The 14,257-nt window shown below is 37.4% G+C and overlaps 1 protein-coding gene across 2 annotated transcripts in view; it reads right to left on the bottom strand.

The window, feature by feature from the left end:
- Positions 1–501: 501 nt before the first annotated feature.
- LOC102583457 (protein GIGANTEA-like) overlaps positions 502–14,257 on the bottom strand; it is a 35,967-nt gene continuing 22,211 nt past the window's right edge. For both annotated transcript variants that reach the window (XM_006358977.2, XM_006358978.2), the window contains 8 exons: positions 10,761–11,001; positions 10,535–10,685; positions 6,635–6,844; positions 4,977–6,509; positions 2,161–2,229; positions 1,544–1,762; positions 1,264–1,356; positions 502–1,167 (listed from right to left, as the gene is read on the bottom strand). In XM_006358977.2, the coding sequence (XP_006359039.1) occupies positions 868–1,167; positions 1,264–1,356; positions 1,544–1,762; positions 2,161–2,229; positions 4,977–6,509; positions 6,635–6,844; positions 10,535–10,685; positions 10,761–11,001 (2,816 nt within the window). In that variant the 3' untranslated portion in view covers positions 502–867. The remainder of the gene's footprint in view (positions 1,168–1,263; positions 1,357–1,543; positions 1,763–2,160; positions 2,230–4,976; positions 6,510–6,634; positions 6,845–10,534; positions 10,686–10,760; positions 11,002–14,257) is intronic.

The following is a 14,257-nucleotide window of genomic DNA, read 5'->3' as shown; positions in this document are numbered from 1 at the left end:
TATTAAAAGTGATCAAGTGAAAAAAAAATGTTATTGCTATAAATGGTAAATATTTTTTTAATATAGTATATTTATGTAGGTTTCCCTTTTTAGTAACACAATTGGTGAATGAAGGGTATTTTTAAACCTTTTCGAATAGTTCAAGGGTATTTTTGGCCCTTTTCCGTTGAATATATGCATCACAATTCCTCCAAGGAAATAGCATACAGACCAATTTTTAGATTAACTTATTTGTACCACATTTTTAATACATCCTAATCCATCACAAAAACACTTATACTAAAATTCATCAAATGTCTGGTACTAATCTAACCTCAGCCAGTTCATTTGCACTAGCAGATTAACTGCTGTTTCGTTCCAAGTGCTTGGTCATATGAAAACTATCATTGTTTTGATACTGGCATTTGTAATCAATTTAATCATACAGCAAAGAGTTGATTTTACTCAAACTAAACCTGGTGCACACATTGAGTAGTTGAAATGAAAAAAAGACCCATCAACTTTCTGAAGAAACTGGCAAAGAAATCAGACATGGTTATTACATAAGAGACACCCTTTTTGTTGGTCACACTCACACTGAATATTAATAAATCATATTTTCACAATCATGTTCATATTCAGGTGTACATCAAACATAAACTGAACCAAAAAAAAAAAAAAAAATACAACCAGAGAAGGACTACCTATATTTCCATATGATCATGGATGTGTCAAAAGGACACTAATCTCATTTCCTGACTGTAACTAAAGCTCTTTCTCCTTTCTCCATCCTCATGCCAATAGATGGTCACTTTCTAATCTTGTGAATTTCATGTGGCAAATCATGGGAAGAAAACTAATATACTGCCCCCATTAATTTAAGTTGGATCAAATGAATATAGTACACCCTAATTCCTTAGCAGCCATATCAAGAAATTCTGTACACATTCCATTTTCAATTCGGCTGTTAGCTTCCCACGTCAAACACTTCTCGATATCCCTTTGCCAGTTAATAGTGCCAATGTTTAAGTACTTATAAGCAGGACCATGGATACCATTTACATCAGCTCGTTTAGCTCTAGTTTTTATTGAACCAGTATGCATAATGGCACGGAGAAGTGATATGCTGAGTGCACGTACGATAGCACTTGGATGAGAAATACAATGAACTGTGGCCGGTAAGCGGCACTGCAATGTATTAACAAGAAGAATATATCATCTTCAAGTGATGAAGAAAAGTTTTCACTGGCAACAAATCCTTTTACTTCGTTAAAGAGATATTACCTTCAACAAGTTTGACAGACCATCAACGATTGATGATCCAGATTCTCCCCACTCAAGCATTGGTTGTACAGCTCTAGCTGTCACTTCCAGGAGCTGTTCAGACAATGGTCAATTACAAACAAACAATTTTATTAGAATCAAAAAAGAAATAGAATATGATCAATCAATTGCCATTCAGACACATCATATTACTCAGAACTCCAGAGCATATAGAAAGTCCTAGCTTGCTAAATCAAAGATATACTTCAATGAGAAGTGGTTTAACTGAAGTTGTTATTACCTCCAGCTGTGGTAAGGTGCATGCTTCTCCATCTACAAGCATCCCATCTGTTGCCCGTAAGAGGAGGTCTGGTGCGCTAGCAAGAATAACCAAAGATTCTGGTGTATCATGATTCCTCATTACTTCTGCAATCAATTTCACAATTCGTTGGTTTATCCTCCACATCTTCTGACCAAGATCATCATCTTTGGCAATCCATGGTTGCAATTCCTTGTCCGCCTGACAAGTAAACAAAGCAAGGAAAGTGACTAAACAGATATGGTGAGGAAGACCCAAAGGACTAGGCGCAAAGTTACAAAATGATCAAAGATGGAAGTCAAAAAAGCTTCATGAGGCAGACAAGTACCCCATACCATAAAAAATCTAAGATGTAATATTTTATAGATATGCGGCCACAAATTACTATGGACAAAATTGCATTATTTGAAAGCATGTAAATCTGTGAAAGCTTAATGGATCCACCAACAGAAATTGAACTTAAAATCAGCTGCTTGAAAAAAAAAATCACAATTCTCTCTTTTTTTCTAGAGAAATGGTGAAGAATATATGTTATCTTTCAAGAAAAAAAAGGGTCCATATTCATGTTATCATCAAATTCTGAAAAGCGAAATCAGGACCTGAAGAACAATGGCTGTAGCAGCTTTTGCAGGCAATGCTGATACGACGTTGCATAGTGCGTCAATGACCTGTAAAACAAGTAAAAGCTAATAAGCATCCAATATTTTAAAAGGTAGTGGTGCAAAAGCTGCTTGTTGGTTGTGAAGAAATGGATTTTGAGACAAACTCAACCCAAAAAGTTAGTTCATACGGTGAGGATTGCCCAAAGACTATAAGGAAATCACAACCTATTTCCTGAACAGGACTTAACACCCCTCCTACGCACATGAAGGTACAACTAGAGCATGGATAACATAACGAGGAGGCCCAACATTTGAGAAACACAAAATAGGAATAAATGGTTTGGCTCTAAAACCACGTGAAGAAATAAACCTAGGGCCTAACTCAACCCCAAAAGCCAACTCATGAGGGGAGGATTTCCCAAGACCATATAACGAGACTACAACTCATTTCCTCACCAATCTGAACACTGGTGAAAGCTAATAGGTATCTCATGTTTTCTACGGTAATCCTGCAAAAGCTTCATGTTAGTAAAAGCTAATTAAGTATTTTATGCTTTTTAAGGTACTATTGACAAGTAGCTGCATGTTGTCTAGGTTGATTAGTCATATTTTTCTAGTAATCATAATGCAACTGATGGTAATCAAAACCATTAATTGCATCTATTTTAACCATTTCACATTCTAGCATGAAGTTGTATTTTACTGATTCCCTTGTTATGCTGTTTGTGCCATGTAAATATACTAATGTTGGTTGAGTGGGAATAATATTTGGCCAACTTATCATCGAGGTGTGTTTTAATACAAAGGGTGTGATAGTTTAGGTAGGTAAAGGAAACAACCGATAGTTGAGGTATGGAACTCACAAAAAAGTAATAAAATAAGTGTGTTTTTGACCATTAACTCTTTTATATATTTAGATATGAAATAAACTGTCTTAACTATTTAGTATTCAAATCTTAATACAACAAGTTAATATTTAGATCTGTGTTCAGATTCAAATGTATTTGATCTTAATGTACATCTTAATGTTCAGATTCAACGTCTTAATTTTAATAAACAAAAGAGGAGTACGAGGCCTACAGACTAATATATAGAATATGTATACTACACGTCAAAGCAGACAGAACCAAACTCTATTGGCTTCATTAGATGCTCGAGGTATACTCGCATAATTTTCTCTGCAAATCAAAGATTGTTAGGAAGGGGAAGTTCAGCCTTAAGGATAGAGAGAACATTAGAAGTCTTGAAACCATTGTTCATTCCTTGAGTATTTCGGAACTCCATATTTTTTTCCTTACTACTTTGCCCTACACTAGAGGTGGAGTTCATGCTCTACTATTCTCCATCTTCCTTGACATGATATTTCTTATGATTGAAAACTAGGGAAAAGGAAGGAAAACTACGAGAGTAAAATAGGTGAGAACAGGGATAAAAAATTGGTGGCCAAGTAAGTTATCTCTCTGCACATTCTTCTTCCTTTTGTCAAACCATAAGAGTGGAAGAGCTCAAACTGAAATATTTGTCCCGTTTATAAACCCTAGTAATAAACAAAATATGCTTGATTGCTGACTGTTTTGTAGATACTGGAAAGGTATACTTTTAATGATTGGGAGGTTGATAAAATATGTGAACTGATGAATCTATTGAAGCCAATTACTCTGGATGATAGCAAAAGGGGTAAGCAGATCTGGTTGGCATATGAAAGTGGGGAGTTTTAATGTGAAAAGCTACTATAATAAGATGCAGAAGCAGGCTGGAAACTAGGAGACTGATTAGCCATGGAAAGTGATATAGAAAACAAAAGCCTCTCCCGAGGTTGCATTTTTGGATGGACAGCTGCAAATAGGCTTGAAGAACACACGCCACCATATAGAAGAGAGCAACTTCAATGTGCAGCAGATGTTTCTTTTGTGGAAATGTTGTGAAAACAACTAACAACTTAATACACTATGTTTGGACCTGGCAGATTTGGAGTTCATTTTTGTGTGTGTTTTGGGGTGCAATGGGTGATGCCAAAGGATATTTGAGCTTAATCTCATGCCAGCAGGGACAAAGGACTGGAAGACCACTCCATTGTGCAACAAGTAGACTATTTGGCGAGAAAGAAATAAGGATGCTTTGAAGAGAAGAAACAACACACTTCTATTGTTAAGTACAAGAGCATACAGAAAGTTATGTATCTGGTGTAAGGAACACAGAATGGAAGATTTGAACCATCTTTTGATGGTATTGCATTCTACGAAGATCTGATGTAATGGAGTCTCTGTAATACCTTTTTATACTTAAGTTCTTGGTACTTGATTTAATAAAATTACCTTAACATCAAAAGAAAGAACTCCTCAAAGCATTAACAAGTTCTAAGGGAGGTAAAGTTGCAATTGCCTGTCAAAATTGTTCAATTTTTCAGCCAATAGAATAGAGTGTTATCAAATATAATCTCTTCATATCAAGAAAGCTCTATGCGGAATGGGGGTCAGGAGGGGAAAGATGCAGCATTGAAGCGCATGAAAAAGGAAAGTCAAACATATTTTCCGAACTTTAAAGGTTAGTGATCTCCTTAAATTTTAGAACTGATGGTTGCCTATATTCTAAATGTCACACAGTCTTCAAATCTTTGATGTCAAAACTATGGACCAACCAAAAATTTGAAACTTCAAGTGAGAATGGTCATGGGATTGTCAAGTTAAAAAACGTCATATAACAAGCCATAGCATTGCAGTAACCATATATATGCTTTCAGAATTTAGATGTACATTATTTTATTTCAAAATAAACACTCTACAATTAATATCATGAAGTAATGTGGTGGATACCTGTCTCCATCCCTGCTGAGCGGAAGTGCTTTCTGCACTTGGTTGTATTTCAGGTGATGCAATTAACTTGTGCCACAGCAACGAGACAACAGAAAAACATAATTTCTCATTCTCCGCGAGTACCGACTTTATAAGATCTTCAGCATTGCAATTGAATCCTATGTGCCTGTCCATTGTCAGAAAGTTGGCCAAATCTGAAGCATCTAAAGGGAAACTTGCGATCCCTTTACCACTGGTGTACTGTGCAGCTTCGCTTGAGTGTAAAACTTTCTCACTCATAGTTAAAGTTTTACAATCAGTTGAGTGTTTGCACTCGAGCAATGATGACTGTTCTGCAGTTAAGCAGGTGCAATTGCTATATTTATTATGTTTTTTCCCATTCAAGCACGAGCTTCTTTTCTTAACAGGAACAGGTATTAGGTGTGCTTCCAATGGTTCGGCCTTGTCAACAATTGATGCAACAACTTTACTATGGATATCAATGAGGTTATACAGTGAAGATGCTCTGGAGAGAATTTCATTATCCCACTTACACCGTATTAAGGCAGAAAGAGCATGCATGCAAGCCTTGGAGTGTCTAAACAGATCAGAAATATGAGCAGCTACCATAGCTGCAGCAACTATCTCATTTGAGCTGTAGCTCCATGAAGTTCCTATAGATGATGGTTTCAAAGAGAAAAGAGCCTCCAGAATTGTCAATATCCTCCGAGTGTGACAGACAGCAGAATGAATCCCATTTTTAAACTCCATAGACGAATCATTTGCATGCTTTGCAGCAACCAGGATGGATTTTGGATCCGAATAATTACTCCCTCTTGAAAGCAAAGGAAAGAGTTGAAGTTCACATGAAAGAGCACAGACAGCAGCAAGAACATAAGAATCAAATGCTGAAACAGGTCCTTGTTTTTTCACTTTCTTGGGATTTTTTTCTTTCTGCTTTCCACCAGCTTCCAGCGAGTCTGAACCCATTTCACTAGGATGGTGAGGATCTTCACCTACAGGTCTTCTGCTCCCATTTGTTTTTGCTTCATGGGTGACACATACAGTTAATACAACAAAAAGAAGCCGAGAAGCAAGCTCTACAGAAGCACACGACTCCAAGAACAATGAATGAACCATTGTTCGCAATTCTGTCACAGCAAGGTTTTTGGAGGCAGATCCAAACATGTTGTATCTGTTTCTTCTGATTTCCTCTCTAGAGGACTCAGATGGGAATGTTCTCTGAAGAATTGCTTCTACCGTGGCCACAAATATTTTCATGAGGCAAGTTTCAGATGGACTCCCACGAGGAAGATACTCAAGAACCTTTAGTAGTGGTATATACAGGTTCCATGATAAAACAGGTGGTTGCAGAGGGGTGGCAACTATAATTTCAGGTAGATCAACAGCTGATGAACTCAAAGGAATCAAGCCATAAGCAGCTTCCCATATGGTACATATTCTCCATTCAACCTCAGGGCCATGTGCACAAAGCATTGATGCAATCCCTTGCGCAGTGGCTTCAACTGTGGCTTCTGCTAAAGGCACTTGTCTCTGAAAAAAAATTCATGATTGATAGTCACTATCAAAAACAACTACTTGATAGATTTGGAAGGATTCTGCAGAAAGTCCAGATATACCACAAACATAGCATTCAATTTTCAAACTAATGGATATACCTGCTTTTTATCGCATGAAATATAGCCACCCAGTGGTTCGTGTTGAACTTCAATTCCTTCAACTTGCCTTAATGGAGGAAAGAGCAGAGCAGGCTGTGAAAGTACTCGGAAAAGTAAAGCAGCTGCAGCATCTGCAGCAATGCCTGCTCTCATGGACATGGCAATTCCAATTGCACGCAAGAAATGCAAATGCATCCAATTCCTAGGAAGCTTCAGCAATAATGAAAGGTTAGAAATGCTACATGTAAAATGAAAACAAATACAATTAAGACAAGACAAATACAATTAGTGGAGTATTAAATCAGGTATACTACAATTTGATATGGTAGCATTTCCATACTTAATGAAATACTTCTTGGTGGCAAACATACAAGAGTTCATAATTTCTGCAAAGGATTCATAGAAAGCTGAGAACGAAATTGAGAATCCGGCAATGTGCAAGAAGACCAGCCATTACAGTATGGCTTTATTGAAGGTGGGCAAGATTAATTCAGTTTCTGAAATTGAAATGAAAGCAAAATACAGATCAATTCTCACCTTATGAGCAAGTTACTTATGGTTTATATGATGCATCTAAAGAGCATAGGCATATTATGCAACGACTCGGGGAAACAAAAGCATGGAAACAGTATCATGTAATGTCTACACTTCATCGTACAGCCCACATTATAGATGTAGAGGGATGTGACATAATTTTATGACAAAAGTGGAGTCTGTTTGGTATAATTAGGAGGCTAAGACCATCCTACATGGCAAGGACCTTAAGAAATTATGGTAGAAGAAAAGTCTGTCATATGATGGAGACAAGGCTATGCACCTTGAAAACAGACTTAATATTCGACCAGTAAATAAAACAATAAAATATTTCTGATCCTCCAGGTTCAGCATTCAAATCAAATTGTTCATCACACTATTGAATTTGAGAAAATGACAAAAAATGGCCCTTATGTTTGGGAGTAGGTTTAAAATCTTCCCTAACGTTAGCCTCAATCAAATTTTTAACGAACTTGGTCAGTTAGATTTGACAGTAACTGTGGAACAAAAAAAAAGAATTAGCGGTATCTAACATTTGGGGGTACAACTTTAGCAGTTTTTGCTATTTTTGATCTCTTTCTAGAGTTTGGTGCATTTTTTTCAATGTAATTTCTGCTATTTTTGGTCCATCTTTTGGTGTCTAATATAGTGTTTTGTGCTGTATTTCTAGGATATAATGAGACTTTCTCAGTGCTTTTGATTATATCTTCTTCTTTTCACAGTCCCGTCAAATCTAATAGACAGAGTTCGTTAAATATTTCACGGAGACACTTTTGGCAAACTTGAAGGACAAAAACTGTTCAAAGCATACTTTAGGACTATTTTGAACCTACTCCCAAACATAAGAGACCATTTCTGCCATTTTCTCTATTTAATTGTGGATTCTATGTTTTCTCTAGCACCATGTTGACTTCCGATGCATAGAGATTAAATAGTCAGTCAGCTGTTGCTTTCTTTGAAATCAAATACAACGAACGGAGTAGTTTCATGTTCTTTGAGCTTGGTTATTATCCGTTGTTATTTTGTACTTCGTTTATCGTTTCATCCTGTTATGACTATTGTTCATTTGTTAGGTTGTCTATAGTATTTTACCATGACTTCTTTATTTCCGTTATTTCTTTCTCTATACTACATTGTTCAGTTTTTTCCTTGAGCCAAGGGTCTATCAGAAATAGCTTCTCTACCTCCAAAGCAGGGGTAAGGTATGCGTACACTTGACCCTCCTCCCCAGACTCCACTTTGTGATTACACTGGGTATGTTGTTGCTATTGTTGAATCTTTATTCTTAGGTTATTCTTGGGATACTGAGATCATCCAAAAGTGAAAGATTGTTAAAGGTACATATTGGTCTACAAGAAGATCCTAATGCCAGGAAGTCATCAGATCTTCTGACCCTTTACGAGTTGAACCACAAATTTAAAATTTCATGACACTCCAATTTACAAAGATGACCTACTAGCTGAAGCTGATATCAATCCAGATATTGCAGATATTCATATCTGACATAGGGCATTACTGGAATAGCGAGAGATGTTGTACACTTGAGAAATAGCCTCTTTTCCTTTTGATGCACCCATGAAGTTACTTTTTGTATAGATGATTGGGTGGCTTTCGTAGAAAATCATTTATTATTTTGAAATTGAATAAAAAAATCATTTATTTTTGTAAGATTTTCTACTTTCTGGTGTACCTTTTGTATATGGGCTACTTAATGCTCTTTTGTTTATAATGTTCTTACTTCATCTAAAAACTTATATGGGGAGCCAAGGAGGTAAGGAACAGAGGATGGGCACTTCAGTGATGCAAGGAGATAAAACAATATTCTGAAAGGTTATGAAAGAAAGATGGAGCGTCATAAAGGATAGATAGGAAACTAGTTCACCGCGCTTATTTTGTTTTTCAGTCCCTACTCCCTACACCACCAGATCATGCATTTTTATGGAGAGAATAAATGAGAATGCTGTAATAACTTTGTCTCGCTGAGTATCCAAACCTGCAGTTCCTTTTTGACCCTTGCCTTTATCTCATCAATTATAGGTTCTTCTCAAGACCAGCTCATACCATCATTAATAAACTTAGGAATCTCCATGTAGAAGCTAAAACACACACAAGTTAGGCGAGCCTAAAGTGTTTACGCTATTGGGAAATAGAATAAAAGATCAACTAGGATGTATTTATGTACTTCTTGCAAACCTAGAAAGTTAAGAATCCTTCGCAGAATCAATTCAACGCTGAAATTGTCTCCACTGTTATTGGAGTTAGTGAAGCTAAGAAAACTCTAGATTTGCTTCAAGTGTATAAACCTCCACTAAAATGGGTAGCATGCATATAAGATTAATGATGTTGGTAGAAACATCAGCTAGAACTTATGATGTAAGACCACATGGTGGAGGACTAATCCCTTTCCTAAAAACTAGCTTAAAGGAAAAGAAGGAAAATTTTACTCCCCTCTTGTTCATACTCAACTTAACTCTTCCTTCTCTATCTTTTTTTAAAAATTTTTTTGGATCAAGTAAGGTTTTCATTGATAATAGCAAGGCCAACTTAGTCGTAAAGAAGAGATTTACCAAAAAGGAGAGACCTACAAAATATGGTTCTCTCCAAAAGACACCCAGTCCTCTATACAAACAGGAACTACATGGGTGCACCAAAAGAAAATATGGGATAAGAGACTACCCCTCAATTGAGCAAAACTCATCTTCACTCCTTCAAAAGCTCTCCTATATCTCTCTTTCCAAATGACCCACATTAGAGCTAGAGGAGTAACATTCCACGTCTAGTATCTTCCTCTCCTAGTTCCACTCTTCCAGCTGAACATCAACTCCTTCACGGATCTTGGGATTACTCAAGTGACGCCAAATCATGTAAACATCAACTCTACCTTTTCTATCTTTCAGATATCCTGCTTCAGATCGTAATTTAGCTGTGTTTTCCTCCACATGAAGGCCAAAACCAACCAAACTACCTTCTCCACTCGCCCAGCCCCTCCGCCCCAAAAGAAAAAGATATAGAAGATAAAGGAAGTTGGCCGAGAATGGATCATTTAATGCCTAGGTAGATGAGACCAAAGGTGTTGAAAACTAGCATTGGACATATACTGATGCTGCAGCCATCGGACTCTCTGTCCAAATATATTATCAGAATCATAGCAAACTAGTTGTGGACAAGCTTTTATGCAAACCATACTGTAAACAATTCAATCGTGTCCCCAACTGATTGTGACAGTTCAAAAGTATCAGCATGTTGTATATAGAAACCCCAAAAGAAAAGCTGGGAAAATGACAAAAGATGAGGCATTCAAATATATGTCGTTGGCCTCTACAAGAACTTGTACAAACTATTTCAATTGAAACTTTTGTAACTTACCCGCAAGCCAGAAGTATAATCTTCAGCTGCTCGAAGAAGTTCCACTAGCTGAACAGCAGCATCAAGTGCATCTGGAGCCCAGGATGGTGGAGCTTCTAGAAGTCCAAGAAGAAGCCTCTGGGTGGCACTTGGAGTAGCAATTGCATAGTATCTAATCCAGAAGCAGATGTCAAAAATCCCTTTCCTTTCGTAAAAGCTCTAAAAATAACCTAACTGATGCTCTTACCGATGAAACAATCGTGCATACGGCTCAAGTGCTGGTAGCCCTGCAACAAGATGCTCATCCATAGGTGTTGTAGGAGGTGGAAGCAGAAGAGCAGGAACGGCAGCTGCAGTCAAGGTAGCAGTCTCATAACGAGCAACTTCTTCATCACAAACACTTAAAATAACACCAGCACCATTGGCAACTGCCCACCTCGGAGTTGAAGGGATTAACTGAGGATGCTTTCCAGAGCCACGAGAAGAAGCTAAGATAAAATGCTGAGTCAATAAAGTATATCACAATTCTAAAGTATGAACATTCTCTCAAAATACTATCTCATACTTCCACACAAAAGAAAATTTATTGGTGTAATAGGAAGGCCATAAAACAAAAGAAGAAATGAAAAGAAAGAACACAGAAGTATTATCAAAGATATAAAACAGCTCTGTACAGCCTCCACTGCAAACTTTCATATATGTGAAGAGCTTAGATTCTCCACCAAGAAATTGGTAGCCCACTTCTCTCTATGAGGTACCTAAAATCTTGTCACAAGGAGAAAGGAAGCCAGCATGGTTTCCAGTAAATTGGAAGGAGATAATTTTTTTGTACATGCCCCATTATCGAAGTGAGCTGTTTTAAATAGCTAAAATGTGAACAGTTGCACTCAAGTGTTACGCAGAGTTGTGTGTGTAAGTTTCCCATATCAAACAAATGTAAATCTACAAAATGAAAAATGTGACTATTGAAGAATTCATGTGTAAGACACTTCTGTCATGTATTTTTTCAGTTCTCTCATAATTCTCAAATGGTATCAGAAAAAATCCAGAATCAGGTTCGACCTCTATTTTCTTTTCTATCTCATGTATTTGAGAGTACTTGTTTTGTTCATCACCCTACCCCTGGATGATACAAAATAGTCCCTAGAGCTTTCAAGTGTGTGTTTCTTGATTACTCTTACATTCAAAAGGGTTATGGTTGCTATTCCTCCGACCTCCGTCAATACATTAAGTTAGCCAATTTCACCTTATTTGAAACTCAACCTATTCAAACATTTTTCTTCTATCCATCTTGACGCTCTATGTTCTTAATTCTTATCCACTCTTTTTCCACTTCAGGAACCTATCGGCACTTCTACTGCATCTCCTCCATGGCATCACTGCTCTTCTTACCATTGTAACCAACATTTGACACCAGATCAAGATGATTTACACCGTCCACCATGAGCTTTTTTTGTGGAACTGCTTCTTACATAGTCCTCTGATGACTGTTTGATATGGTATTTGTTTTTCTCATACTCATAATTTATCAATACTTTTTTGACTAGTCTTGATAATCATCACGTTTTGTTCTCATATTGTCCTTGTCTAGTGTCTTTGTTCCAGAGTCCATAGGTAAAGCTCTTTCAATTGAAGTTGGCAACATGTTATGACTGTGAAAATAACTTCTTTACAATTTAGTAGCACTTGAAAACTGGTTCGTTTGCCTCCAGTTAAATTTCAATGTTCATTCTTCGTGCAGTACTCAATGAATGATGGTCCAGACTATCAGTTGACCAGCATAATGCTCGTTTGGTTGCTAAAGGTTATGTACAAACATTTCAACTTGACTATGGTGATACGTTCTCTCTCTTGGTTAAGACTTAAGATTCCTTCCATCCTCATCATTACTTGGATATCAAGAATATATTTTCTTTGATGAAATAAGTGTTATATTAACAACAAAGCATCCAAAGGATGCAAAGGTTACACGGATATAAAAAAGGATATTTCTTCACATGGATCCTGAGGATGAAGTATATATCTTTCAGTTTCTTTAACTGTATTGCAGACCATCCTAGGTTTCTTCAAATAGTTAAACAAGCTTGGCAAGGACATAGAAAAGGAGACATGAAGACAGTCTGGTGGAAGCTCAAAAAGATGAAAAATGTACTGAAAGGGATTAACAATTCTGAGTTCAGAGGGGTGAAGGACAAAATCCAGCAAATCAGAGAGCAGCTTCACCAAGTACAGACTGATATGCTAGACCATAATATAATGCATGCTAATAGGGAGCAAGAAAAGGAACCGAGGAAACAACTGGAGAAGTGGAATTTGGTTGAGGAAAGTGCTATGAGACAAAAGTCCAGGGTGACCCTAGGTGATGCTAATAGATGATACTTCTTTGCTCATATGAAAAATAGAGTGGCCCAGAATACAATCACAAGCCTCACTACTGTTGCAGGTATAATTGTGCATTCTCAAGAAGATATTGAGGAAGAGGCACTGAATTTCTATCAAGGATTACTTGGACAGGCTGCAAATTCTTTGCCAAATGTAGATACCACTGTAATGAGGAGGGGAGGAATGCTAAATAGAGCTCAGCAAATTCAGATAGCAGCTCCAGGAACAAGGAAGGAAGTGGAAACAGCTCTGAAGGGTATCAGTGACCGAAAAGCTCCAGGTTAAGATGGATTAAATGCTGAGTTTTTTCAAAAGAGCATGGGCAATAGTGGGGGAGGAGATAACACAAGCAGTCCTAAACTTCTTTGACACTGATGAGATGTTCAAATCTATTAATTGTACTGCTGTAACACTTATACCTAAGGTAGAAAACCCAGCTAGAATAAGTGAATACATGCCAATTTCATGTTGCTCAACAATATACAAAGTTATATCTAAAGTAATCACTGCTAGGTTGAAACTAGTCATGGAGAGTCTTGTGGATCCTAATCAATCAGCATTTGTACCAGGAAGGGCTTTGAATGACAATGCGATACTGAGTCATGAAATTGTAAAAGGATATGGGAGGCGGGGGATTTCTAAAAGGTGTATGGTGAAAATTGACATGAAAAAAACCTATGATTCTCTGGAATGGACATTTTTGGAGCAGAGGAGGAACTCAAAATGCCACCTAGAGTCACTAAGTGGATAATGCAATGTGTTACAACAGTCACATACTCCATTCAGATTAATGGACATAGTACAACACCTTTTAAAGCAAGGAGAGGGGTAAGACAAGGGGATACAAGGGGATCCACTGTCCCCCTATTTACTCGTACAAGCAATGGATTACTTGACAAGAATTCTGAAGAGTTTACAGATGGACCCTAATTTCCACTACCATCCTAGATGCAAAGCTCAAAAGATAGTACAATTGAGTTTTGTTGATGACCTGTTGCTGTTTTGCAGAGGAGATATAAAATCAGTCAAGTGTATGAATCAGTGTTTTATGCAGTTTTCTCAGGCCTCAGGTCTGGTTGCAAACATAAAGAAAAGTAGCGTGTACTTTGGTGGAGTTAAGCAAGAACTACAAAGGGAGATACTGGAAGAACTGCATTTTGTCAAGGAACACTGCCATTCAGATACCTTGGCGTACCTTTGAGCGCTAAAAGGGTGACTTTAGTCCAATGCAAACCCCTACTGGAGAAGATGCTAGGTAGAATCACAAACTGGACCACCAAATTCTTGTCATATGCAAGTAGAGCTCAGCTCATCAAGAGTGTACTATATGCTATTCAAATGTTCTGGTCCCAAATTTTTGCC

Source organism: Solanum tuberosum, unplaced genomic scaffold (genome assembly GCF_000226075.1).
Source record: "Solanum tuberosum cultivar DM 1-3 516 R44 unplaced genomic scaffold, SolTub_3.0 scf00285, whole genome shotgun sequence".
NCBI classification, from domain to species: domain Eukaryota; kingdom Viridiplantae; phylum Streptophyta; class Magnoliopsida; order Solanales; family Solanaceae; genus Solanum; species Solanum tuberosum.
Note: the sequence above shows the minus strand (reverse complement) of the source record. Positions and strands in the feature narration are given on the sequence as shown.